The following is a 27268-nucleotide window of genomic DNA, read 5'->3' as shown; positions in this document are numbered from 1 at the left end:
GAAAAGCAGCCAACAAGTGCTCAGCATATGTGGGAACTCCTTCAAGGCTGTTGGAAAGGCATTCCTGGTGAAGCTGGTTGATTCCATATGTGTTATTTCATAGTGTTGATGTCTTCACTATTATTCGACAATGAAGAACATAGTACAAATATAGAAAAACCCTGTAATGAGTAAAGTCCAAAGTTTTGACTGGTACTGTATGTGATCATATTATATCTATATCTGCGAGTGAAAACTTTAGGATTATAAAACGGAACCTTGTCACCTTGCCAACAGGTTGAAAAACGGTAGCTACACAATTCCCTTCCATTCATGATCCCTGTTCTTATGTGCTAAAGAGTCATCGCTGAGGAAGGCCTGCAGGATGAGGAGGACCATGAGATCATGTACTTTTTGGAGGAAGATGCTTTTGATGAGGAGCTACTTGGTGAATACCAGGACGACACACACACACACAAATGGGCAAGACAAAATATTTAAGTGCCTTTGAATGGGGTATGGTAGTAGGTGTCAGGCGCACCGGTTTGCGTGTCAAGAACTGCACCGCTGCTGGGTTTTTCACGCTCAACAGTTTTACCTTGTGTTTCAAGAATGGTCCAGCACCTAAATGTCATCCAACTTGACACAACTGTGGGAAGCATTGGGAGTCAACATGGGCCAGGATCCCTGTGGAACGCTTTCGACACACTGTAGAGTCCATGCCCCAATGAATTGAGGCTGTTCTGAGGGCAAAAGGGGGTGCAACTCAATATTAGGAAGTTGTGCCAGCAAGCATTTGGTCTCCCTTGACAAAAAACATTTATTTGTAATTTTGTTAATTGCCAATTAGTGTTGAGTTGAGCTCAACTGTGGGTAGTCCTGCACATCAACCCAAGGGAGGCCAGTTTGGATTTGGCTTCACACTAATCAAATCACATCAAAAGCAAAACATAATTGTCAGAAAAAAGTGTCTGTTTCTGGTCTGCTTGTGTTGTTGTCTTGCAGTAGGCTAGTTAGCTAAATTGGCCCTTTCCTAAGCAGTGATGGAGATGGGGATTTGGACTTGTGGTTCTGACTTAATTCTCAGTACTGGCCATTGATTATACCGGCGATTCTGATCTAACCATAAATTAATATACTGTGCTACTTGCCTGAGACGATTGAAGTTTAATATGTAGGCTAGATGTAGTCTAGTAGGCTCACGTTAACTAGCTAGCTAACTTAGCTGGTTCATTGTTGCCCATGCCAGGAAGTTAGACAAGCAAGCACTTTAGCTAGGTAGCCTACGACAACAAAAACTAACATTGTGCACTACTGTATGACAGTAGACATAGACCGCTTTTCTAACATGAAAGAGCAGGATGGAATTGGCGTTCATCTAGTCTATAACTAGGGTTAGTCAACATGTTTTTTAAAACTTGTGATCGCGCACACACACACGGTAACTCTCTGTGGTTCTAAATCAGTAATTGTTTAGTAAAACTGTGAGAAACATTAACTTGCTGGACCATGCTGTAGGTCATGTAAGTGTTTTTAACATGTACTATTTGCTTGGTGGACTTCACCAGACAGATGTTTGCCTCCGGTTTTGCGATTAAACAAACGTATGTGTGGTTGAATGTATCTGTTGTGTCGGCCTTATTGTACATCATGTGGAATATGAACAAATGGGTTACAGAGCAAACAACGCAATTATCACAACATGGGTTGTGATCATTTTGTTTCCGAACGCCCACACAATCTGACTGAGCATTTCAGTGGCCCAAGGAGTCTCAGAGAAACAAACAATATATATACAACAACAACAAAACACTTATTTATTACACAAAGTGATGTAATTGTTATACTGTTCATTTCAGTCTATAATCACTATTCTCTATCTCGTCATTGTAATAACTAGAGAAAATGGACTCAATATCCCTGCAGCCTCTTCACCACAGCGAAGCCTTTTGTCAAACCAGGTCTTCAGACCCCCCCTGTGGTTGCTGGTTTTCATGGAAACTCATCTCCTTATCCACACAAGACTTAAATCGCTTATTGAAGATTGAATTGTATCTGGCATTAAACCCAACTTTTGTCAGGATTTTGTCCTTCAGGAAAGATTTCGTAGATATGTTGGAAGGAAAACCAGCACACATGGGGGCGTCTCAAAACACCAATAATACATCACACTTCAAAAATGCTGGTTTAGCCAAAACAGTGTTCTCCCATTGCACCGTTTCAAGTTAAGTGGAGTGCTGATTTTGAAAAATAAACAGAAGAACTCCCAACCCATTTTCTATCAGGCAACATGCCACTCGTATGATGAATATCTATAAAAAAAAAAAAACATACCATATTAGACTATTGACAAATTCAGCATAAATGCACCGTTTCAAGTTAAGTGGAGTGCTGATTTTGAACAATAAACAGAAGGACTCCCAACCCATTTTCTATCAGGCAACATGCCACTCGTATGATGAATATCTATAAAAAAAACATACCATATTAGACTATTGACAAATTCAGCATAAAGAAAGTAAATGATAGCCTAGTCCCAGACCTGTTTGTGCTCTTGTCTACTCCATTGCAGTCATTGTCAAGCCAATGAGTGACAGGGAATGTGGAATGATAGCAAAAAACAGACTGGCACTCGATCTCAGTCAATGATGCTGTATGGTCTACATTCCTCATGTCATAAATCCCATAGGTTATACATGCACACTTGATATTTCATAATGAATCTCTCGATAAACTCGTAGTAATATGCTATCTGAAGTGACACCACAGTTCGAGATAAGACATTACGTGTTGCAAAAGAAAAACAATCCTATAACCATACAGAGAACATATTGCACTTCGCCATGAATGAGACGACACATTTCTGATACGACTTCAGATTATATGCATCAATAGGGGCATTTCTACATATTAGGTCAAAATGAGCAAAAGGTCTCAGACAAAAATAAAAATGTTCCATTCGACAATGGATATGGATGAACATTATTGTCTTATGCTGCTCTTGGGTGAGGTTCCCGAAAGTTTCTTAGCTTAGGCAGCAATCTCGACAACCCAGTCACGATTGAAAAACAATTGGAAAATCTGTTTGAGGGCCAATCATCTGTGCCAAATGTGTTATTTATCTGTTTCACAAGTGGCTTAGGTCTGAGTCATAAAGTACCATGTTAGCTATATAATATATATATATATATAATCCAAGAGGCTACTTCCCAAAAGGTCATTTTCTGCCACCAGGCAATTAAAATGGATGAAGCTAGTGTCCACTAATCACCTTAGTGATTCCCATTTACAATCATACACCGTACCGCCCGCCGTCTTTCCTCACCTTACTAACCCATTTTGATCCACTAGTCTCGCAAGCTGGACTCAAGTCTCTCAGTGGCTCAGGTTACCTGAGACTGAACGCCTGGCTGAGCGAGACTTAACCCTTAACATGAAACCACCTTGAACATACAAGACCACCCACAGCAACGTTCCGCGGTATCCTGTTACAGAAGGCACAACAGGATGCCATCACAGAGAACCTTTTGATAACCAACATCACTTTAGCCTCTCTATTCTTCAATTTGAGCCCACGCCATTAACCATCTCAGCATCACCCATATCGCTGAAGCCTCTTTTCAAACGGCCTCATAATCATTATTAGAGCGTCTTGTTTGGGAGGACTGTAAGACCCCCTCCCTGACACTAACGTCTGTAGGACTGAACTACGCCCACCCCTTCGCCGAATGGTCCTTTGCTTAGATGGGTCCTTCCAAAATAATCTGTTATAATCCGACAACCGCAAATCGAGGACCTTTTTTCCTTGACTAATGCAGCGTTTTACACAGCATGTCTGCATCATACCACTAGAAACAGGAGAGACACCAAGTCCGGATGTAACAATAGTAAGATAACAACCTGGGTTATTAAACAGCCCAGTGGCCCCAAACAGCACACAGACAGATATTTGGTTCCCTCAGAAACAAAATGTTGAGTGACATCGTTATAAAGACGTTAGAGGGAGGGAGGGGACGGATGGGGGCCGTGGGAAATGGATTCTTTGGTAAAGATGAAAGCGTTTTGGTATTCTAGATGGCCAACAGAGTTATGACAGATCTTGTCCTGCCAGGTAAGTTGGAAAATGATATTGGTGAACCCTCTCAATTATATTTTCCCACATACTCTAAATAACAATCAATACTAAATCAAGACAAATCATCATGACACATATCCACAGGAAGCTGCAAGCTATGAAACCCATGTGAACAATACCAATTATACTGCACACAAACATCTGGCCTATAGCAATAAGCATAACATTGTATATACTGTATCTATATTTATTTGATGCATTGTGATATCAAACCAATACGTCATGTCAAATTGCAGGTTCCTCAAATTTACTGGAAAGAGAAATGACAGATATTTGAAATGTGATAATCAATAATGAAAAATCTCTAAATGTTCATGTAAAAATGCCTTACAAGAAAATAGATGCAACTATCCAAAGTCCATTGCGTTAGAATGTTTTGTATTGTGTTCAGCGTCGGTGAGAGGATTGAGAAGAAAAAGACGACTTAATAGCCTTCACATGAATCTTGTCAAGAGGGTGTAATAAAAATAACTACATGTTTTTGTACCATATTGTGAAAGTGCTATGAAAAAGATGGTGAAGTGAAGTACAGCTGCCCGAACACTTCAATTAATACCAAAACAGGTGAATGCACTTGGCTACTATCCTAAACTATCAATATATCAACTAAATGACATGGTGCCTTTAGTCATCAACTGATTGCTTTTCTATTAGCGTTAGCTGGTCCACAATACCATTCCTCAGTACAGGTCCTGAAGGGCATGACTCCAGTAGGTTTTGAACAGTGGTGACTGGATTCCTATGGAAGGAACCAAAAGCCAAGACCATAACATAACAGGGGGGCGTTACTAGCCTGGTCTCATACCCAACATTTTTTGAAACACTGCCATAATGGACCTGCAATAAAGAACCCTGCTCAATCCACCAAGATGTCTATTCCAGAATAGAATTTCCACATTTACAAGACTCTCAATGTTCTACCTGAAATTCACCTTGTCCACACAGATTAACATATATGAATTGGTTTAAAATGACTTATGCACAGAAATGCATGGACATACACAATGGGAAAAGGTACACAATTGGAGACACATTTTGTGAGACCGGTTATAATTAACACGGCAGCACTATGTTGCTAGCAAAATAGTTTTTTCTAAACGATTGCTAACTAGCTGTAAACTATTTTAGCTGGCTAGGTAAGCCTCTTGGCTAACTGTGGCAAAACAAACTTATTTACTGTTAATTAGCCACTACAAATCTCTTCGCTAGCAAGTGCGGTGGCATCTTTGAAACGACAATGTGCCTCCAGTAATGTTCACTTTTCGATGTTCTACGACATCTCCACTTTCCAAGTGTCTAAGCCAACACACCACAGCTAACTGATTAGACTATAAATACGAATGTGCGTGTGTGCGCGCACGTTCACGTGCGTGTCGACTGTGTGCGTGTGACTGGAAACTACAGTCATACAGCCATCTCATCTGGTAATAGACACATTAGTCTGAGGAGGGGCAGGAACAATGTGCAGTGTTAAGAAATAGGGAACACAGTATTCGGGCTTAGTGGTAGAGTATCACAGCTAGTCTCTGCTGTGGCTGACATATCTGGTATATATAGGGCTAAGGAGCAGACTTAGGGGGTAGGGTTGAGGGTATAGGGTTTTAGTAATATATAATAATAATAATAATAATATATGCCATTTAGCAGACGCTTTTATGCAAAGCGACTTACAGTCATGTGTGCATACATTCTACGTATGGGTGGTCCCGGGGATCGAACCCACTACCCTGGCGTTACAAGCGCCATGCTCTACCAACTGAGCTACCTTACCGTGGTTCTATCCTGACACTGTTTTTGCTTTAATAGACATGCAGATCTGAAGGGGTTAGGAAATGGGTTAGGGTTGAGGCTACAATGTGTTAGTGGTTAGGGTAAGGGTTATGTGGTCGTCTTTGCTCCAGTAGACACACAGGTCTGGGTATGGTTAGTGGTCAGGGTTGAGGATGCAAGGCGTTGGTGGCTGGTCTTTGATCTAGTAGACACACAGGTCGGGGAACTTCATCTCGTAGACAGGGACAGACTGGTGTTGAGCGTGGCCCGCAGAGATAGACACCACCCCAGAGGGGCTGGGAGGGGGCCTGGGGAAAGAGTGAGAGAAAACCAGGGGGTAGAAAAGAGATAGAGGGAAGGGAGAGAGAAACGGGGGAAAATACAGGATGGAATAGCAAAGGGAAAAAGAGGGAAGGGACAGAAATAGGAGGGAAGAGAAAGAGCGAATGGAGAGGGACAAAATGGAGGAATAAGAAAAAAAGGGAGCAGAAAGGAGGGAAGGTTATAGTTCTTACAAACACAATTCAACACCACAGTTTCTATAGTCTGAGAAGAACAGACCAGATGGACAGAAATCAGTTAGGTAAACCTTCAGGGCAGTCTCAGAAGTGATTGGACAACACATTTAATAATTCAATACAAGGTCTCCCTTTTAAAAGATTACTCTGACGTTAAAGGGACTTCTCTTGACCTCAATGGTCACTTACCGGATAGTGAGCTCGAAGATTTGTGCCAGTCTGTCATGTAACATATTGGCCTGTTGATAAAGAGTGAAGATGGAGTTCAATATTATTAACATATATTCATCAAAAAGGAGTCTCTATACAATTCGATCAGATGTGATTTCAGTGTTTCAATTAGCAACGCTTTCAGTCTGTGATAAACTTGACTGGACCTGTGTAGCTCACAAAGTCACTATACACTGTAGTTTGTTTGTGTGTTTTTTATTATTTTTTATTTGACCTTTATTTAACTAGGCAAGTCAGTTAAGAACAATTTCTTATTTTGAATGACGGCCTAGGAACAGTGGGTTAACTGCCTGTTCAGGGGCAGAACGACAGATTTGTACCTTGTCAGCTCGGGGATTTGAACTTGCAACCTTTCAGTTACTAGTCCAACGCTCTAACCACTAGGCTACCCTGCCGTGTGTGTGTGTGTGTGTGTGTGTGTGTGTGTGTGTGTGTGTGTGTGTGTGTGTGTGTACGTGTTTCATGGATTTTTCTGCCATATAAATCCGTGTTTTTTGGGCTGCCTAAAGACATCTGCATACATTATGACGACATTTAAGTTTTTGTTTAGGTTTGTGTCAGCTGTTCGAACACACAAAATTGTTTCTCGAAGCCAAAAGTCGGTAGCCGAAGTCTATGCCCCCTCATCGGCGACTGGTCAACAGTAGAGATTATTCAATTAAGTGCCTGTTGTCATTCAACGAGAGACGACTCGTCCTCATGCGAATATTAAAACATCAGAAAAAACTAAGAAACCTTCACACCGCTCTTGATAGTATCACTGTTCTTTAATAAGCTTTATGTATCGACCTCAAGGCCTTCATCAGAGCACCCTTACGTGGACATAGCCCCATCCACATCTGTTCCATGCATCAAATGGGGTTGGAGTCGAGGGAAAACGCAGACAGAGGCATCCACTGAGCGAATACCCAGACAGACAGCGACTCCAGCTACCATCGCACACATACTGTTTTTTTTGCGCACAAAAGCAGCACAACAAGAAAATAAACGATGTAGGAGAGGCAAGCGGTCGAAGAGGAGACCAGGCACACAGGCCGTGGACACGGAGCTACAGCAGGACGTATCTTCTGTATACCACCCCTACCTTGTCACAACACAACTGATTGGCTCAAACGCATTAAGAAAATTATCTCATCACCCCCATTCCTTTTCCCATGCTTAAACTTCATTTAAGCATGTAGAGTGAGTTTCCTGCAAATTGGATAGTTTATTTTCCTTTTCTTTGGTACTATCGTTACGGATAATCCTGAATGAATTGTGAATAATGATGAGAGAAAGTTCGACGCACAAAATACAGCACAAATACAGTATCATACCTCCCCAAAAATTGTAATGGTGAGAGGTTAGCATGCATGATATTTTTGCGTCTAACTTTCACACTCGTCATTATTCACGATTCATTCAGGATTATCCGTAATCATGGTATATTAATGAAGAAGTATTTAGAAACATATTATATTCTTATTTACAACAAAAGTGACTCCAAAATGACACAATACATTATGTACTACTCATTTCTATTGGCACAGAATAATCCAAAACACAACCAAAACAAAAAGCAAATGCATCCAACAAGTTTGTAGAGGAAACAGGCTTGATGTAGTCATTTCGTGCAATGAATATGGGAACAAATTCTTAACTTTATACAACTTTAATACACATACAGTTGAAGTCAGAAGTTTACAAACATTTAGGTTGGAGTCATTAAAACTCGTTTTTCAACCATTCCACAAATTTCGGCTAACAAACTATAGTTTTGGCAAGTCAGTTAGGACATCTACTTTGTGCATGAGACAAGTAATTTTTCCAACAATTGTTTACAGACAGATAATTTCACTTATAATTCACTGTATCACAATTCTAGTGGGTCAGAACTTTACATGCACTAAGTTGACTGTGCCTTTAAACAGCTTGGAAAATTCCAGAAAATGATGTCATGGCTTTAGAAGCTTCTGATAGGCTATTTGACATCATTTGAGTCAATTGGAGTTGTACCTGTGGATATATTTCAAGGCCTACCTTCAAACTCAGTGCCCCTTTGCTTGACATGGGAAAATCAAAAGAAATCAGCCAAGACTTCAGAAAAACAATTACAAGTCAGGTTCATCCATGGGAGCAATTTCCAAATGCCTGAAGGTAACACGTTCATCTGTACTAACAAGAGTACGCAAGTATAAACACCATGGGACCACGCAGCCGTCACACCGCTCAGGAAGGAGATGCGTCCTGTCCCCTAGAGATGAACGTACTTTGGTGTGAAAAGTGCAAATCAATCCCAGAACAACAGCAAAGGACTTTGTGAAGATGTTGGAAGAAACAGGTACAAAAGTATCTATATCCACAGTAAAACGAGTCCTATATCGACATAACCTGAAAGGCCGCTCAGCAAGGAAGGAGCCACTGCTCCAAAACTGCCATTAAAAATCCAGACTACGGCTTGCAACTGCACATGGGGACAAAGATAGTACTTTTTGGAGAAATGTCCTCTGGTCTGATAAAACGAAAATAGAACTGTTTGGCCATAACGACCATTGTTACGTTTGGAGGAAAAAGAGGGAGGCTTGCAAGCCGAAGAACACCATCCCATCCGTGAAGCACGGGGGTGGCAGCATCATGTTGTGGGGATGCTTTGCTGCAGGAGGGACTGGTGCACTTCACAAAACAGATGGCATCATGAGGAAAGAAAACTATATGGATATATTGAAGCATCTCAAGACATCAGTCAGGATGTTAAAGATTGGTCGCAAATGGGTCTTCCAAATGATCAATGTCCCCAAGCATACTTCCAAAGTTGTGGCAAAATCGTTTAAGGACAACAAAGTCAAGGTACTGGAGTGGCCATCACAACTCCTGACCTCGATCCCGTAGAAAATGTGTGGACAGAACTGAAAAAGCATGTGCGAGCAAGGATGCCGACAAACCTGACTCAGTTACACCAGCTCTGTCAGGAGCCAAAATTCACTCAACTTATTGTGGAAAGCTTGTGGAAGGTTACCCAAAACGTCTGACCCAAGTTAAACAATTTAAAGGCAATGCTACCAAATACTAATTGAGTGTATGTAAACTTCTGACCCATTGTGAATGTGATGAAAGAAGTAAAATCTGAAATAAGTCATTCGCTCTACTATTATTCTGACATTTCACATTCTTAAAATAAAGTGGTGATCCTAACTAACCTAAGACAGGGAATGTTTACTAGCATTAAATGTCAGGAATTGTGAAACTGAGTTTAATTGTATTTCTTAGGTGTGTTTGGCTTAGGTGTATGTAATCTTCCGACTTCAACTGTAAGTGAATTTGTCCCAATACTTGTGCTCCCCTAAAATGGGGGGGGGGGGGACTATGTACCAAAATTGCTGTAATTTCTAAACAGTTCACCCGATATGTTCACCCGATCTCTCTGGATGAAAATACCCTCAAATTAAAGCTGACAGTCTACACTTTATCCTTTTGATTATAGAGCCAAAAGAAGAAAAACATTCTTAATTGTCCCAATAATAAAAGCTAGACAGTCAGTGAGAATTTAAAATCCAAAAAGCAATTAATTTAGAGGTATTGGGCAGTAATGTTATTATTGTTGAGTACAATAACACAGCATTAACCATGGCAAAACGCATAGAATCTCAGGAAATATGTATTAAAACTGCAAATGATTTATTATAATTTTTAATTGAACCTTATTTTAACAGGGAAAGGTGCCCTGTATTTACAGTGCATTCGTTAAGTATTCAGACCCCTTGCCCTTTTCCATATTTTGTTATGTTACAGCCTTATTCTGAAATGGATTCATCAATCTACAGACAATACCCCAAATTGACAAAGCAAAAACACATTTTTAGAAATTTTTGCAAATGTATTAAACATAAAAAAACTGAAATATAACATTTACATAGGTATTCAGACCATTTAGTACTTTATTGAAGCACCTTTGGCAGCGATTACAGCCTTGAGTCTTCTTGGGTATGTCACCACAAGCTTTGGGTTTCTCCCATTCTTCTCTGCAGATCCTCTCAAGCTCTGTCAGGTTGGATGGACAGCTATTTTCAGGTATCTACAGAGATGTTCGATCCGGTTCAAGTCCGAGATCTGGCTGGGCTACTCAAGGACATACAGAAACTTGTCCTGAAGCCACTCCTACATTGTCTTGGCTTAGGGTCGTTGTCCGGTTGGAAGGTGAACTTTCACCCCAGTCTGAGGTCCTGAGCACTCTAGAGCAGAATCTCTCTGTACCTTGCTCTATTCATCTTTCCCTCGATCCTGACTAGTCTCCCAGTCCCTGCCGCTAAAAAAACATCCCCTCAGCATGATGCTGCTACCACCATGTTTCACCTTAGGGATGGTGCCAGGTTTCCTCCAGATGTGACACTTGGCATTCAGGCAAAATAGTTCAATCATGTTTTTCACGGTCAGAGTCCTTTAGAGGCCTTTTAGAAAATTCCAAGCAGGCTGTCATGTGCCTTGCTTCTGGCCACTCAACCATAAAGGCCTGATTGGTGGAGTGCTGCAGAGATGGTTGTCCTTCTGGAAGGTTCTCCTATCTTCACAGAGGAACTTTAGAGCTCTGTTAGAGTGACTATCGGGTTCTTGGTCACCTCCCTGACCAAGGACCTTCTCCCCCAATTGCTCAGTTTTGCTGGGCGGTCAGGTCTAGGAAGAGTCTTGGTGGTTCCAAGCTTCTTCCATTTAAGAATGATGGAGGCTACTGTGTTCTCGGGGACCTTCAATGCTGCAGAAATATTTTGGTACCCTTCCCAGATCTGTGTCTCGACACAATGCTGTCTCGGCGCTCTACAGACAATCCCTTCAACCTCATTGTTTAGTTTTTGCTCTGACATGCACTGTAAACTGTGGGACCTTATATAGACAGGCGTGTGCCTTTCCAAATCATGTCCAATCAATTGAATGTACAACAGGTGCTCTTACAATCAAGTTATAGAAATATCTCAAGGATGATCAATGGAAACACCGGAGCTCAATTTTTCTAATCTCATAGCAAAGGGTCTGAATACTTAGCTAAATAAGGTATCTGTTTTTTATTTTTAATAAATTAGCAAAAATGTCTAAAAACCTGTTTTGCTTTGTCATGATTGGGTATTGTGTGTAGATTGATGAGGAATTAAAAAATATATATATATATATTTTAGAATAAGGCTGTAAAGTAAAAAAATGTGGAAAAAGTCTAGGGGACTGAGAACTTTCCGAATGCACTGTGCAACATAAATATACATTATACCCAAACATATACACATTAAAATACAAAATACAGTCATGGGAAGCACAAATAAAACATCACAAATCACCAAGAAAAATAGTTACATTCCTCCACAAATAAGTCCCCAATCAAAACTTTAAAATTGCCCGAACGGCACCAGAACATCAAGATGAAATGCATTTAATTTTTTTCCAGCAATACGGTGCATTAAAACGAAAAGCAGATTTACCGGTGGAGACCGTACGAACCTCAAGAATGAACGGGTTAGGCAACTCAGGTGTCTATACTTCAACAACAAAGTTAGATAAGATGGAAGCTTATGAAGTAAGGCCTTGTAAACAAAAAGGGAGTAATGTAAAGATCTACGGGTGCGTGGGTGTGTGTATGTGAAACAGAGAGTAAGCAGTGTGTGTGTGTGTGTGTGGCAGCACTGTGGTCAACGTAATCTTTGGTTTACCTTGGACTCGCAGTGGGCGGCAATCTCCTCAAATGGAGCCTTCTGGAACTTCTCCATGACCTGGCGCCTCTTCTCCTTCTCCTGCTCCTCCAACCCTGTGGTGTCTGGAGAGAAGAGGGCCGCTTACAAATGCCATTTTGTCTCCTATTTCAGCTGGTTTTAACCTGGTATTTACAAAAAAATGATCTGGTAACGTCTTTATAGTTTGACGCATTAAAGGTCCAATGCAGACGTTTTTATTTCAATATCAAATATTTTCTGGTTAATAGTTCAATAATTAAAGTACCTTACTGTGATTATTTTCAACAAAAATACTACAAATCTGGTGATGTCACCAGGCAGGCCAAAATGACAAAACAGGCTGAAATTTCAGGCGGTCTTTTCAAAATGAAGTTTTTGACTGCACTGGGCCTTTAAGCTCAGTTGCTCAAAATGGAACATAGTGGTTAATGTGTCAATGAAATGAAATAACACATGGTGAACAGATGTTATTGCGAGTGTAGCGAAATGCTTGTGCTTTTAGTTCCGACATTGCAACAATATCTAACATGTAATCTAACAATTCCACAACAACTAACTAATACACACACATCAAAGTAAAAGTATGGAATTTAATTTATTTTTACCTTTATTTAACTAGGCAAGTCAGTTAAGAACAAATTCTTATTTTCAACGACGGCCTGGGAACAGTGGGTTAACTGCCTGTTCAGGGGCAGAACGACAGATTTGTACCTTGTCAGCTCGGGGGGTTTGAACTCGCAACCTTCCGGTTACTAGTCCAACGCTCTAACCATTAGGCTACCCTGCCGCCCCAAATAAGAATATGAGTATATATACATATAAATATATGAATGCGCAATGACAGAGCGGCAAAGGCAAGATGAAATAGATGGTATAAAATACAAGTATATACATACGAGATGAGATGAGTGATGCAAGATATGTAAACATGAATCCGAAATCATCAGTTTTGTGTTATAGAATCATCACTTTATCAAGAAAGGGTTAGTTGTTGTGGAATTGTTAGATTACATGTTAGATATTATTGCAATGTCGGAACTAAAAGCACAAGCATTTCGCTACACTTCAATTTCAATTCAACTTTAATTTCAGCAATGTTTTGTCATTTTGGCCTGCCTGGTCGATTATTAACTGTGCTTGCTAAAATGCTGTGTGCTATGATAGACTTTACAAAGACTAATACGGTTGAAGGGGTTCTGCTCATAACTACAGGGTTTCCAATGCCTTACCAATGGCCTTTTTCAGAGTCTCGAAGGTGATCTCCTCAGCCAGCAGAGACTGCAAAGAAAGAAAGTGGAGTCCTTTACTCAACAGAACCCTGGGCATTGAGAAATCTTCCTTGTACTTACACTATATCAGGTGCATATGGTTTTATAATCATTCAAATACCTACAATATATATGGCTTTATCCCATATATTAGAGAAACCAACTTTTCCTGATACCAAGTGAAACCGGATACCCCCATTATCCCCACAACGATCTCAGAAATCACAATCAAAAGACGTGTACATTTCGGTGCGATAGAAAGCGAAGGTAGGAGCACTGCTTGGGTGTTCAATGTTGTTGGAGTGTTGAAAGTTACATTTGTTTATGTTCAGACATGCAGAAACATAACAGAGCCTCCTTTTCCTTTACTTGATTTGTTAAATGATTTTCACTGCATCAGGAGAGCGTACATATGTCCAGACGTACCTTGTCTGGTAGGCTATCGGAAGGGAAATCCACTTGAAGAGAAATGGTGTCAACCAAACTCTTTCTTCGGGTGAGGCGGTCTTCATCTGCATCATAAAACAACTACTTCAGTGGAGGTTGGCATACTGCAGTTTGAAGTACACAGTATAGTGTTGGTCGAGAATAGTACTGTAACACACGTGCCATCTAGCTGACTGTCTTTTTTTGTAATCGCGTCATACACACGATACAAAATGCATTTCAACGTCATTAAATATCTCTGATGTGCAGAGCCCGTAGTGGAGCAACTCCCAGCTTCACACATATGCACTCCTCTCACCACCAGAGACAGGGGTTTCAATCCCCAACCCTAATCTGTTTCCCCCCCACCTGCATGTCTCAATCAGAATAATACAAAAGGAAGAAAATAAAGGAAAAACAAATATGTCAGATGAATGGGTTTCTAAATCAAGATTGAATGCAGTACATTTGTTATATCTTTGTTATATACCATTAAGTATTGGGAGACGGTCTGTCAAAATTCTTCAATTAAACTGAATCATATACTTGTGGTGCTCGTCCGAGGTAGTAAGTAAGTAAGTAAGTAAGTAAGTAAGTAAGTAAGTAAGTAAGTAAGCAAGCACTGTCCGAGCCAGGCCGTTTGTCTATGTGTAACTCTGTGTTGTTGTTTTTGTCGCACTGCTTTGCTTAATCTTGGCCAGGTCGCAGTTGTAAATGAGAACTTGTTCTCAACTGGCCTACCTGGTTAAATAAAGGTGAAATAAAATACAGTCTTAAAAAGAAAAGAGAAAAAAGGAAAAAAAAGTTAATTTATTGTAGGTAAAAACCTGTGTAAACCAATGTGACCCATACAGCTTGAAACACACTAAACAGGTATGACTAATGAGCTAGCCACTTGTGGAAAGGTGCTAATGAGAGCTCAGTGTGTGTCCAGTGTGTGTGTGTGTGTGTGTTGTGGATATTGGCATTACCATGTTCACACTGAATACTCTCGACTAAAGCAGTTTGGTACCTAAACACTAACATGGCGACTACAATGGATCTACATGATGGTGTCGAATAGTCAGTGGCGACCCGTCATTCAGGGCAAGCTGTCTTGAGTAAGACAGGCAGGTGTTTCAGCCTATCTCAGTGCTTTCTGTGGTGGAGGGGCAGCCAGTGGAAAATACAGGGCATAGGGGTTGGTAATCTTCTCTAGTTGCGCCGGGATTGGCTCGGTGTTCTGTTACTGATGGGGACACTACCTCACTGCAAAATCTACACAGAGAGCTAGAATAGTTCAAGCCCCTTGGGTGCTGCCATAGATTTACATTAGAAGTGCCCATCCATGAAGGCTCAAGATCATTGCCCACTGATAAAATGACCTCAAATCACGTTACCATAGCTTCGATTGGACTGATCATGTCAACATTCTACTTTCAAAATCGTATCAAGCAGGCTAGGCAAGCGTTGCAAAGCAATCACTATTTTGCTTCCCCTCACTGCTATTTGGTGGAGAGGGTGTGTTCTGGGTTTAAGGGTCTTCTTTCCAAGCTTAAAAGGATAAACATTCACACGCAACACCATGGGCCAGAAAAGGTTGAATAGATGGGCCATGGTGTCAATCCAGCATGACTTCTGCTGCAGTCAAAACAACTGGAAACTCGTAACTGTGAAATCTCAGATTTCAGTGAGCTCAAGACAACTGGGAACTCAGGGAAAAAAAATAGCGCCGACTGGGAAAATACATATCGTTTTACCTTTATTTAACTAGGCAAGTCAGTTAAGAACAAATTCTTATTTTCAATGACGGCCTAGGAACAGTGGTTTAACTGCCAATTCAGGGGCAGAACGACAGATTTGTACCTTGTCAGCTCGGGGATTCGATCTTGCCCCTGAGCAAGGCAGTTCGGTTACTAGTCCAACGCTCTAACCACTTTCTAGATGCGCCGACCTGAAGATCACTGACGTCATGATTTGACCTTGTTTTTTTTCGAGCACCATAAATTCATGACAAAATTTGCCCACAAGAAGGACCGCTGCACCACTTTCCTGTTCAAGTGAGCACAGCACAAAGGTGAGTCCAAAAATGTATTGTATGCTGCTGCATAAATTGCATACTACGCCAGGGAAATATGTATACTGTAGCTAAGAATGTGTATGAGGTGTAGTAAGCTGTTAGTAGCCCATATACCTCACCTAAAAATGTGGTCCCTTTCCCCCTCATAACTTAGTTTACTAATCTGACTTGTTGGTGCATATGTAGCCTATACCTTGTTTTAGAGAAATGTCATCAAAGAATATTGTAAGAGCTTTCATTGTCTGCTTATATGACCCCTTTATTTATCCTACGGTTCTGACTTGGTGTACAGGGAGAATACTGTAAGAACGGCCTATGTTCTGAAATATGTAGCCGTACATTTCAAAAGTGCTGAACAAATAAACTCAGCAAAAGAATAAACTGACCTTTTTCAGGACCCGGTCTTTCAAAGATAATTCATAAAAATCCAAATAACTTCACAGATCTTCATTGTAAAGGGTTTAAACACTGTTTCCCATGCTTGTTCAATGAACCATAAACAATTAACGAACATGCAACTGTGGAACGGTCGTTAAGACACTAACAGCTTACAGACGGTAGACAATTAAGGTCACAGTTATGAAAACTTAGGACACTAAAGAGACCTTTCTACTGACTCTGAAAAACACCAAAACACACTGGAGGCACGCTGCAAAGGAATGCATGAGGACTGCAGATGTGGCCAGGGCAAAAAATTGGAATGTCCGTGTTGTGAGATGCCTAAGACAGCGCTACAGGGGGACAGGACAGACAGCTGACAGTGCTGCTGCTCCGCACACTTGTAGGTAAGTGAAACTTACCTGATAATGATGTATAAAAAAAATGATATTACGTTTCATGTTACATTTTCTTTTCATTAACTTATCTTAATGTTTTTTGTTGTGGTTTGCAGGTGTACTATCCTTCTGACCCTATGCAGCCAGGCCCCCATCTACTTTCTAACTCAAGTGTGCCTTGTTTGGTGTCTGCTGTGAAGGAAAACCACAACAAGTCAACTACTTGATTGATGAAGGCATGTCATCCAGCAAAGGCAGCAGCGCAGTAATCAACTAAATGCACCATTTCTTCGCCAACTACAGAGTTGGGGAAACATGTGTGGACCTGAATTGTGATAACTGCAGTGGCTAAAACAAGAACCAATTTGTGCTCTGGTATTGTGCCTGGCTGACCATGCACAAGCTCCACCACAGTCTGGAACTTCACTTCCTGATCACAGGCCAAACCAAGCTGCTGTGCAACGCTGACATCCTTCCTCCCATAGATGGTCTGCCTGTACAAGCACCACCTGGACTGGACACAGCTAGACAAACGTATGTTTTTGAGAAGATCAGAGAGTTTTGCAACAAAGAGGACATCACATGCCCTGCCCCAAAGTCAAGGGCAGGACAGAAACAGGCTCTCCGAATACAGATTCCCTTGTTCGTGTGTGGTTCGGACGGACCAGTCAACAGCACTATCTGCAGTGCCTCTATTCAAGTGACTCTCTCCTAACACACACGCCATACGTTGCTGCTACAATAAAAACATGCTATCCTGCTGCTCATCCACTTTACCCCTGATTGTAAGCATATAACTAACTACCTCATATATCACTGATATTGTTCTTGTACATACTGTATATTATTTCATATTGACAGTATCTATTTCTGATATTGCTACTATGCCAGTAACCATTTGGCTGTACCGTTTACACCTTCTGTAGAGACCCACACTACTCACTGTTTAGTACATGACCTCACATGTGAATCCTTAAAGAGATGGGTGGGGCTAAGGCTTAAGAGGGCGTGAACAATGCTGAATGGGTGTAGACAAATGAGACCTTTCCACTAGGTACCAAAACATTCAAAGGCCATTTTCTCAAAAGTGAGTTTACAAGTTTGTAAACTTTCAAAGCAGAATTACTTTCCCATTGTTCCTCAAAAATGCAGTGTATGATATACTATTTTGTAGTTTTGAGTCTATACTCTACTATCCAATTAAAAAAAACACAATTTCAAGTTGTTACAAAAGGACGATTTGAGCTGGTCGGTCACAAACGTGGAAAAAGTGAAGGGGTGTGAATAACTTCTGAAAGCACTGTACATGTGACAACATACAATAAAAAATGATAAACAAGTTCAATGCAACTACTGTACTAAGTACTGACAAAGACAAGCAGCTTTCTAAAATATCTAACACATTTTGACATATCTATGCTACACAGCAAATTCTGCAGAGATGACGAGTATCAACATTACTCACAAAACCCTTTACTGCTATACACCTATAAATTGTACTCACCATAACATAAATCCAAATGCCAGTGCCATAGTTACAAACATGAATATCATACAGTTGAAGTATGAATTGAAAGACATATGTAATTGACAAATCATTCAACGATGCTCTAGAATCTACAAGGCTTCTGCTTGGTTTCAAAGCAGCAGTGTATTTGGGGAATGGGCAGTAGGGAACGCCCTTTTTTAGAGGTCAAAGGTGAACATGTGAGAATTGGGGCTCTGGTCCGGAGTTGAGGTGAAAGGGTAATCTATAGGTCAACGACCTCCAACCTTGGTGCTATCGATGTGCAATGGGTCAGTTCGCTTTAAATAATACACTCATTTAGCTTCACTTATAAACATACCTGTGTTGAAAAGGTCAGAATCTGGCTCACTTGACAATACACTAAAGAGAAACCCAAATATTCACTGCATTCAATTAGGGTTGTGCCAAAATGGACACCAACAGAGACTGTTGCACCATGTTGGGAGAGCAGTGACACGGGTACTATGACTACAGAGGATTGGGCGTCAAACTAAGCTCCTCTACTTGGTCGGGTTACCTTGCGACGTCTGCCTGCACCTGTGGAGGATCTTCCCTACCGTGTATAGGACTGAGTCAAACAATAGGAGTGGGAAGGAAACAAAACAAACAGCTAATTACCATGTTGCTTTCTGAGTCAATTTAAGACTTACCACACTCTTACTGTACAAGTAAGAAATTAAATTATTTATAGTCAATGTTTATCAAGAGTATAGAAATAACGACACCCTACCTACATGAACAACTGCAATAAATGAAAACATATTTCTGTACATCAGGGGTCTCCAACCTCGTTCCTGGAGAACTACTGTCGTGTAGGTTTTCGCTCCAACCCTAATCTAGCGTACCTGATTCTAATAATTAGCTTATTGATAACCTGAATCAGGTTAGTTATAACTGGGGTTGGAGAGCCCTGTCCTACATGAACAAATGTGAAAACTATATTGTGATAAATGTGCTTACGCCTTACACTTTATAGTTCCAATGCAACCGATTGATCTGATATCCAATGTTTTGGCAGCAAGCTGCTGGATGGATCAAGCTTCTCGGAATAGGAATGGTGATCTGGGATGAGGTCCCTCCTGTCCATGTAAATCTTATTCATTGTGATATAAAAGGCAAAACTGAACCTAAACCACCCCATCTGTGTTTTCTCCTATGTACAAAACGTACCTGTCACTTGGGGGACGTAGGGGATTGAGAGACGCTCAGCGTTGTATCCTGGCGCCACCAGGCACTCCGCCAGGTCAACCGTCTGGAAATATAGGCTCCGGTCTTCCTTCTCAAGACAATTTGGAAGCCTGAAAAGGAAGGAAAACCATAGTGAGAGAGCTAATGCTAATGCTAATTCCAGGTAAAGCTCTCTTATTTGTTATGACAAAAACAGAGCCATACTTTTATGTGGTCGTGTGGTAACTTGAGAATAAAATAAAAGAGAGCCGCACACTCTAGGAGCTCATGACTCGTTTATATAGTGTCAAAAGACACAGGTGTCTGTAATCATGGCCAGGAGTGGCCTAATATCATTGGTTAATAATCAAATATTACAAAGTCATACAAAGAACAGCATACAATACAAACAAATGGATAGCATACGATCATAGATTAATTTGACTATACAAGCAAAGTCACAATAATCACAAGAATGGCTTCAGATCAAAGTCTACGTTGAGACCGAAGGGCGCAAATTAAAGATCCAGGCAGCCTCTCATTTTAACAATAAATTATCAAGGTCACCCCCTCTCCTAGGGAGGGTGACATGTTCGATGCCAATATAACGCAGAGACGAAATTGAGTGGCCTGCCTCCAAGAAGTGGGCCGCAACTGGATAAGTCAAGTTTTTTTACACCTAATGGTGCTACGATGCTCTGAGATACGCACTTTTTGTGGAACACGTAATAACACCTTTTATTGGGATCGATTTCCCTGTTTGTGGGTGTTTGAAGGATCTACATTTATAAGTGCCATTGCATTGAGCACAGCCATTACATTTGTAATTTCCATCCAGTAGGGGCGCAAATAGACGTTGTTCAGGAATATCTTGGGGTGGTAAATCAGAGTTTGACCAAATGGTCTCTGAGATTTCTGCCCCGCGAGAATACGACCAAGGGAAGGTCCGAAAACACATTACCGAGACTATCATCGGATTTTAGGATGTGCCAATGTTTGTGAACAATTCCCTTAATTTGTTCAGAGCACTTTGAATAGCGGGTAGTTAGAACGCAAGAATGCGTCTTTTTGCGAGACTGACCTTGAAAAAGGTCATGTCTCGTTTTGTTTTGAATTTTCTCAATGGCAATATTAATCTGATCATTCTTCTAGCCCCTCTCCTTGAACATTCTTTGCGTCTTAGCCATATTTCTGTCGAAATCGGACTGTTTTTTGCAAATTCTTTTGATTCGACAGAATTGGCTGTAGGGCAAACTATTTTTCAAGGGAAATGGGTGACAACTATCAGCCCTCAACAAACTGTTACGATCAGTAGGCTTCCTGTAAAGATCAGTGTATAAACATTATCTTCACAGAAGATCAAGAAAACTGATTTGACTTGTATCAGATTGCATAGTAAATCTTAGATGCTCAGAACAGGAGTTAAGAAAAGCATGGAACGCCTGGAGCTGTTTTGCATCACCCCTCCATAGAACAAAAATATCATCAATATACCGTTTCCAAATAATGATGTTAGGCAAGAAAACATTTTTGAGAGGATTGAAAATAGACTGTTTCTCCATGTAACCCACATACAAATTAGCATATTTAGGAGCCATGGGGGATCCCATAGCAGTAACTTTTGTCTGAATAAAGAAATCATTTAGAAACATGAAGTAGTTGTGTGTGAGTACTATTTCAGCCAATGTTATAATGCATGCACTGGAAGGTAGTTCATTAGGGTCACGTTGCAGAAGAAAATGTTCCATAGCTTCAATTACCGCCCTCGTGTGGAATATTAGTGTATAATGACTCAACATCAAAAGTAACTAACAAGGTATTCTCAGGGAGAGGATCAAGAGATTCAATGATAGAGATCATACTGCTGGTGTCCTTTACAAATGAGGGTAGCTGTTCTGCGAGTGTGGTAACTTGAGGCATAGAGAATGGTTAATGAGTGACACAATGAATGGTAGGCTATATTAAAGACAACCACACACTGTTTGCAAACAGTGCCTTCAGAAAGTATTCATAGCCCTCGACTTAATCCACACTTTGTTGTGTTACAGCCTGAATTCTAAATCGTTTTTGTCACCCATCTACACACAATATCCCATAATGACATGTGAAAACATGTTTTTAGAAATTTTTTGCAAATTAATTGAAAAGGAAATACAGAACAATCAAATTTACATACACTACCATTCAAAAGTTTGGGGTCATTTAGAAATGTCCTTGTTTCAGAAAGAAAAGCTAATTTTTTGTTCATTACAATAAACTCAAATTGATCAGAAATACAGTGTAGACATCGGTAATGTTGTAAATGACTATTGTAGCTGGAAATGGCAGATTTTATATGGAATAGCTACATAGGCGTACTGAGGAGTCCAATTATCAGCAACCATCACTCCTGTGTTCCAATGGTGTTAGCTAATCCAAGTTTATCATTTTAAAAGGCTAATTGCTCATTAGAAAACCCTAGTACCTGCAACACAACAGTCTCAACGTCAACATTGAAGAGACGACTCCGGGATGCTGGCCTTTTAGGCAGAGCTCCACTGTCCAGTGTCTGTGTTCTTTTGCCCATCTTAATCTTTTGTTTTTATTGGCCAGTCTGAGATATGGCATTTACTTTGCAACTCTGCCTAGAAGGCCAGCATCCCAGAGTCGGCTCTTCACTGTTGACGTTGACTGGTGTTTTGCGGGTACTATTTAATGAAGCTGCCAGTTGAGGACTAGACACTCTAAATGTACTTGTCCTCTTGCTCAGTTGTGCACCGGGGCCTCCCACTTCTCTTTCTATTCTGGTTAGAGCCAGTATGCGCTGTTCTGTGAAGGGAGTAGTATACAGTGTTGTACAAGATCTTCAGTTTCTTGGCAATTTCTCGCATGGAATAGCCTTAATTTCTCAGAACAAGAATAGACCACCCAGGTGGTGAGGGTAGGCAACAACATCTCCTCCCCGCTGATCCTCAACATTGGGGCTCCACAAGGGTGCGTTCTGAGCCCTCTCCTGTACTCCCTGTTCACCCAACTCAATCATCAAGTTTGCGGACGACACAACAGTGGTAGGCTTGATTACCAACAACGACGAGACGGCCTACAGGGAGGAGGTGAGGGCCCTCGGAGTGTGGTGTCAGGAAAATAACCTCACACTCAACGTCAACAAAACTAAGGAGATGATTGTGGACTTCAGGAAACAGCAGAGGGAACACCCCCCTATCCACATCGATGGAACAGCAGTGGAGAGGGTAGTAAGTTTTAAGTTCCTCGGCATACACATCACAGACAAACTGAATTGGTCCACTCACACAGACATCATCGTGAAGAAGGCGCAGCAGCGCCTCTTCAACCTCAGGTGGCTGAATAAATTCGGCTTGTCACCAAAAGCACTCACAAACTCCTACAGATGCACAATCGAGAGCATCCTGGCGGGCTGTATCACCGCCTGGTACGGCAACTGCTCCTCCCTCAACGGTAAGGCTCTCCAGAGGGTAGTGAGGTCTGCACAACGCATCACCGGGGGAAAACTACCTGCCCTCCAGGACACCTACACCACCCGATGTTACAGGAAGGCCATAAAGATCATCAATTACATCAACCACCCGAGCCACTGCCTGTTCACCCCGCTATCATCCTATCATCCAGAAGGCGAGGTCAGTACAGGTGCATCAAAGCTGGGACCGAGAGACTGAAAAACAGCTTCTATCTCAAGGCCATCAGACTGTTAAACAGCCACCACTAACATTGAGTGGCTGCTGCCAACACACTGACACTGACTCAACTCCAGCCACTTTAATAATGGGAATTGATGGGAAATGATGTAAATATATCACTAGCCACTTTAAATAATGCTACCTTATATAATGTTACTTACCCTACATTATTCATCTCATATGCATACGTATATACTGTACTCTATATCGTCGACTGTATCCTCATGTAATACACTAGCCACTTTAACTATGCCACTTTGTTTACATACTCATATGTATATAATGTATTCAATACCATCTACTGTATCTTGCCTATGCTGCTCTGTACCATCACTCATTCATGTATCCTTATGTACATAGTCTATATCCCCTTACACTGTGTATAAGACAGTAGTTTTGGAATTGTTAGTTAGATTACTTGTTGGTCATTACTGCATTGTCGGAACTAGAAGCACAAGCATTTCGCTACACTCGCATTGACATCTGCTAATCATGTGTATGTGACAAATAAAATTTGATTTGATTTGACTGACGAGTTTCAGAAGAAAGTTCTTTGTTTCTAGACATTTTGAGCCTGTAATGGAACCCACAAATGCTAATGCTCCAGATACTTAACTAGTCTAAAGAAGGCCAGTTTTATTCCTTCTTTAATCAGCACAACAGTTTTCAGCTGTGCTAACATAATTGCAAAAGGGTTTTCTAATGATCAATTAGCCGTGAAAAATCATAAACTTGGATTAGCTAACACAACGTGCCATTGGAACACAGGAGTGATGGTTGCTGATAATGGGACTCTGTACACCTATCTAGATATTCCATTTTAAAAAATCTGCAGTTTCCAGCTACAATAGTCATTTACAACATTTACACTGTATTTCTGATGTTGTTTTAAAAATTGACCAAAAAATGTGCTTTTCTTTCAAATCAAGGACATTTCTAAGTGACCCCAAACTTTTGTGTAAGCATTCACACCCCTGAGTCAATACTTTGTAGAAGCACCTTTGGTGGCGATTACAGCTGTGAGTCTTTTGGGGTACATTTCTAAGAGCTTTGCACACCTGGATTATACAATATTTGCCCATTATTCTTTTAAAAATTCTTCAAGCTCAGTCAAGTTGATTGTTGATCATTGTTAGACAGCCATTTTCATGTCTTGCCATAGATTGTCAAGCCGATATAAGTCAACACTATAACTGGGCCATTTAGGAACAGTCAATGTCTTCTTGGTAAGCAACTCCGGGGTAGATTTGGCCTTGTGTTTTAGGTTATTGTCCTGCTGAAAGGTGAATAGTCTCCCAGTGTATGTTGGAAAGCAGACAACTGTGTTTTCCTCTCGGAATTGTCCTGTGCTTAGCTCTCTTCAGTTATTTTTATTTTAAAAAAACAACCTCCATAGTCCTTGCCAATGACAAGCATACCCATAACATGATGCAGCCACCACCATGCTTGAAAATATGAAGTGATGTATTGTGTGGGATTTGCCAAAACCCTATAGTTAATTTCTTTGCCACATCTCTGGCAGAATTACTTTAGTGCATTGTTGCAAACAGGATGCATGTTTTTTATTCTGTACAGGCTTCCTTCTTTTCAATCTGTCATTTAGGTTAGTATTGTGGAGTAACTACAATGTTGTTGATCCATTCTCAGTTTTCTCCTATCACAATCATGATACTCTGTAACTGTTTAAAAATCACAATTGGCCTCATGGTAAAATCCCTGAGCAGTTTCCTTACTCTCTGGCAACTGAGTTAGGAAGGACACCTGTATCTTTGTCGTAACTGGGAGTATTGATACACCATCCAAAGCCTAATTAATAACTTCACCTCATTCAAAGGGATTTTCAGCGACAGCTTTTTAATTTTATTTTTTACCCTTCTTTGCGATGCATTGTAAAACTTCTCTGGTCTTTGTGGTTGGATCGGTGCTTGAAATTCACTACTTGATTGAGGGAGCTTACAGATAATTGTACTGTATGTATGTGTGGGGTACAGAGATGGGATACCCTAGTAATTTTTTATTTAAAAAAAATTATATATATATTTTTTCATCATATAGAATCCTATAGGATTTTGTATCCAGTCTATCAGAATCGTATTGGAAACATATTGGACTACCTGAAAATCAAAAGTTATCCTGTTGGATCCTATAGGTTTTTCGATAAGACTGGTAGGATTTTGTCTCCCTAATCAGAATATCATTAGAACTTTTTTTCTTCTTAATTGAACCCATTAAATTATAGTTTGTTGTCATTAGTTCCAATATAATACAACATTTTCGTTGATCGGAAAACAACAGTTCTATATCAATTTCTGTTTCATTCACCTGTAAGAAAACCTTTTTTCTTCAAAAGTGACTGATGACTTCACTGATAGGCTAAGTAACGCTGCGAGCTAGTGCAAACTCGCCACCTGTGGCTGTGCAGAGAATCTCCGGTTTTCTATCATTGTTGTTCTAACTGTTTTATCACTGTGCATGAATGCAACAACTGTGAGTACAGTATTCGTTTCCTTATGTTTCCTGACGAAGTGGTCAATGTTTTAGTCATATTTGTCATTGTACAACATTTTATGCACACTAAGAAACTACTGTTAGCCACATATTGCCTGTCAACTGACTAGCTAGCTAATTGGATGTGGTCAAACCGTGAGCTTGTGTAATGTAGTAATGCATACTGTCCACGTACAGGAAATTAGCGCAATATTTAATATTCATAATATTATACATTTCAATTTATGCTGATAGTGTACACATGTATATTTCAATTTAGGCTGATAGTGAACCCATTTCTCACTAGTTTAACCATTTCTAAAGTTAAAAAGAGCTCTTAAGCACAATTTAACCGGGCGCACTAGAAAGAGCTCCCATAATGACTGTGCAGCAGCCCGTTCATTCACCCTGCCTACTTATTATAACCGGTCAAGGCATAGTCAAATCAAATCAAATTTTATTTGTCACATACACATGGTTAGCAGATGTTAATGGGAGTGTTGACCCCATATAGGATTTTTTGACTCGGGTTTCTTTGTGTGTCCTCATCCTTCGGCGATTACCACCATATGTTAAAGGTATGCTACAGGACATTGGCAATAAAGCAATTTACTTCCCCAGAGTCAAATGAACTTGTGGATACTATATTTACAGTACCATTCAAAAGTTGGGACACACCTACTCATACAGGGGATTAAAAAAAACTATTTTCTACATTGTGGAATATTAGTGAAGACATCAAAACTATGAAATAACACATGGAATCATGCAGTAGCCCAAATAAAGTGTTAAACAAATCTAAATATATTTTAGATTCTTCAAAGTAGCCACCCTTTGATGACAGCTTTGCACACTCTTGGCATTCTCTCAACCAGCTTCATGAGGAATGCTTTTCCAACAGTCATGAAGAAGTTCCCACATATGCTGAGCACTTGTTGGCTGCTTTTTTTTTCTTTCTTCTCCCGACCAACTCATCCCAAACCATCTCAATTCGTTTGAGGTCGGGTGATTGTGGAGGTCAGGTCATCTAATGCAGCACTCCATCACTCCCCTTGGTCAAATAGCCATTACACAGCCTGGAGGTGTGTTGGGTCATATATTCTACACCAGGTTTCCATCCAACCCTTTTATGTGAGTAAAGTACAGTACATGTCGGATAAAACATGTAATGACAGGCCTGATGGAAACAGCAAATTTGTCAGTAAACGTTCCAAATATTGCCGACAAAAAATAAGTTAGACACGGTGGGGTCTTTTTGAGTATTTTTTTTGTTGTTGTGAGAAATGGTGCTGGTGGAAATTATATAAAAAAACAATGTTGACGTAAGCTTGGAGTCACGCGATATGTTGTGTCGTCCTCCCACTATGACTCGTCAATAGAGATGTTAGCATGTTCCAGTGATTTCTGTAAGTCTTTAGCTGTGACTCTTGGATTCTTCTTAACCTCATTGAGCATTCTGTGCTCTTGTAGTCATCTTTGCAGGACGGCCACTCCTAGGGAGAGTAGCAAGAGTGCTGAACTTTCTTCATTTATAGACAA

At 40.5% G+C, this 27268-nt stretch overlaps 1 protein-coding gene across 3 annotated transcripts in view; it reads right to left on the bottom strand.

Moving 5' to 3' along the window:
* Positions 1–1773: 1773 nt before the first annotated feature.
* The window catches only part of efr3a (EFR3 homolog A (S. cerevisiae)), a 250798-nt gene continuing 225303 nt past the window's right edge, over positions 1774–27268 (bottom strand). For all 3 annotated transcript variants that reach the window (XM_046320769.1, XM_046320771.1, XM_046320770.1), the window contains 6 exons: positions 19551–19678; positions 14018–14103; positions 13553–13601; positions 12303–12406; positions 6592–6641; positions 1774–6192 (listed from right to left, as the gene is read on the bottom strand). In XM_046320769.1, the coding sequence (XP_046176725.1) occupies positions 6087–6192; positions 6592–6641; positions 12303–12406; positions 13553–13601; positions 14018–14103; positions 19551–19678 (523 nt within the window). In that variant the 3' untranslated portion in view covers positions 1774–6086. The remainder of the gene's footprint in view (positions 6193–6591; positions 6642–12302; positions 12407–13552; positions 13602–14017; positions 14104–19550; positions 19679–27268) is intronic.

The sequence above is a fragment of the Oncorhynchus gorbuscha genome, linkage group LG22, assembly GCF_021184085.1.
Source record: "Oncorhynchus gorbuscha isolate QuinsamMale2020 ecotype Even-year linkage group LG22, OgorEven_v1.0, whole genome shotgun sequence".
Taxonomy (NCBI): domain Eukaryota; kingdom Metazoa; phylum Chordata; class Actinopteri; order Salmoniformes; family Salmonidae; genus Oncorhynchus; species Oncorhynchus gorbuscha.
This window is presented reverse-complemented; position numbering and strand designations above follow the sequence as displayed.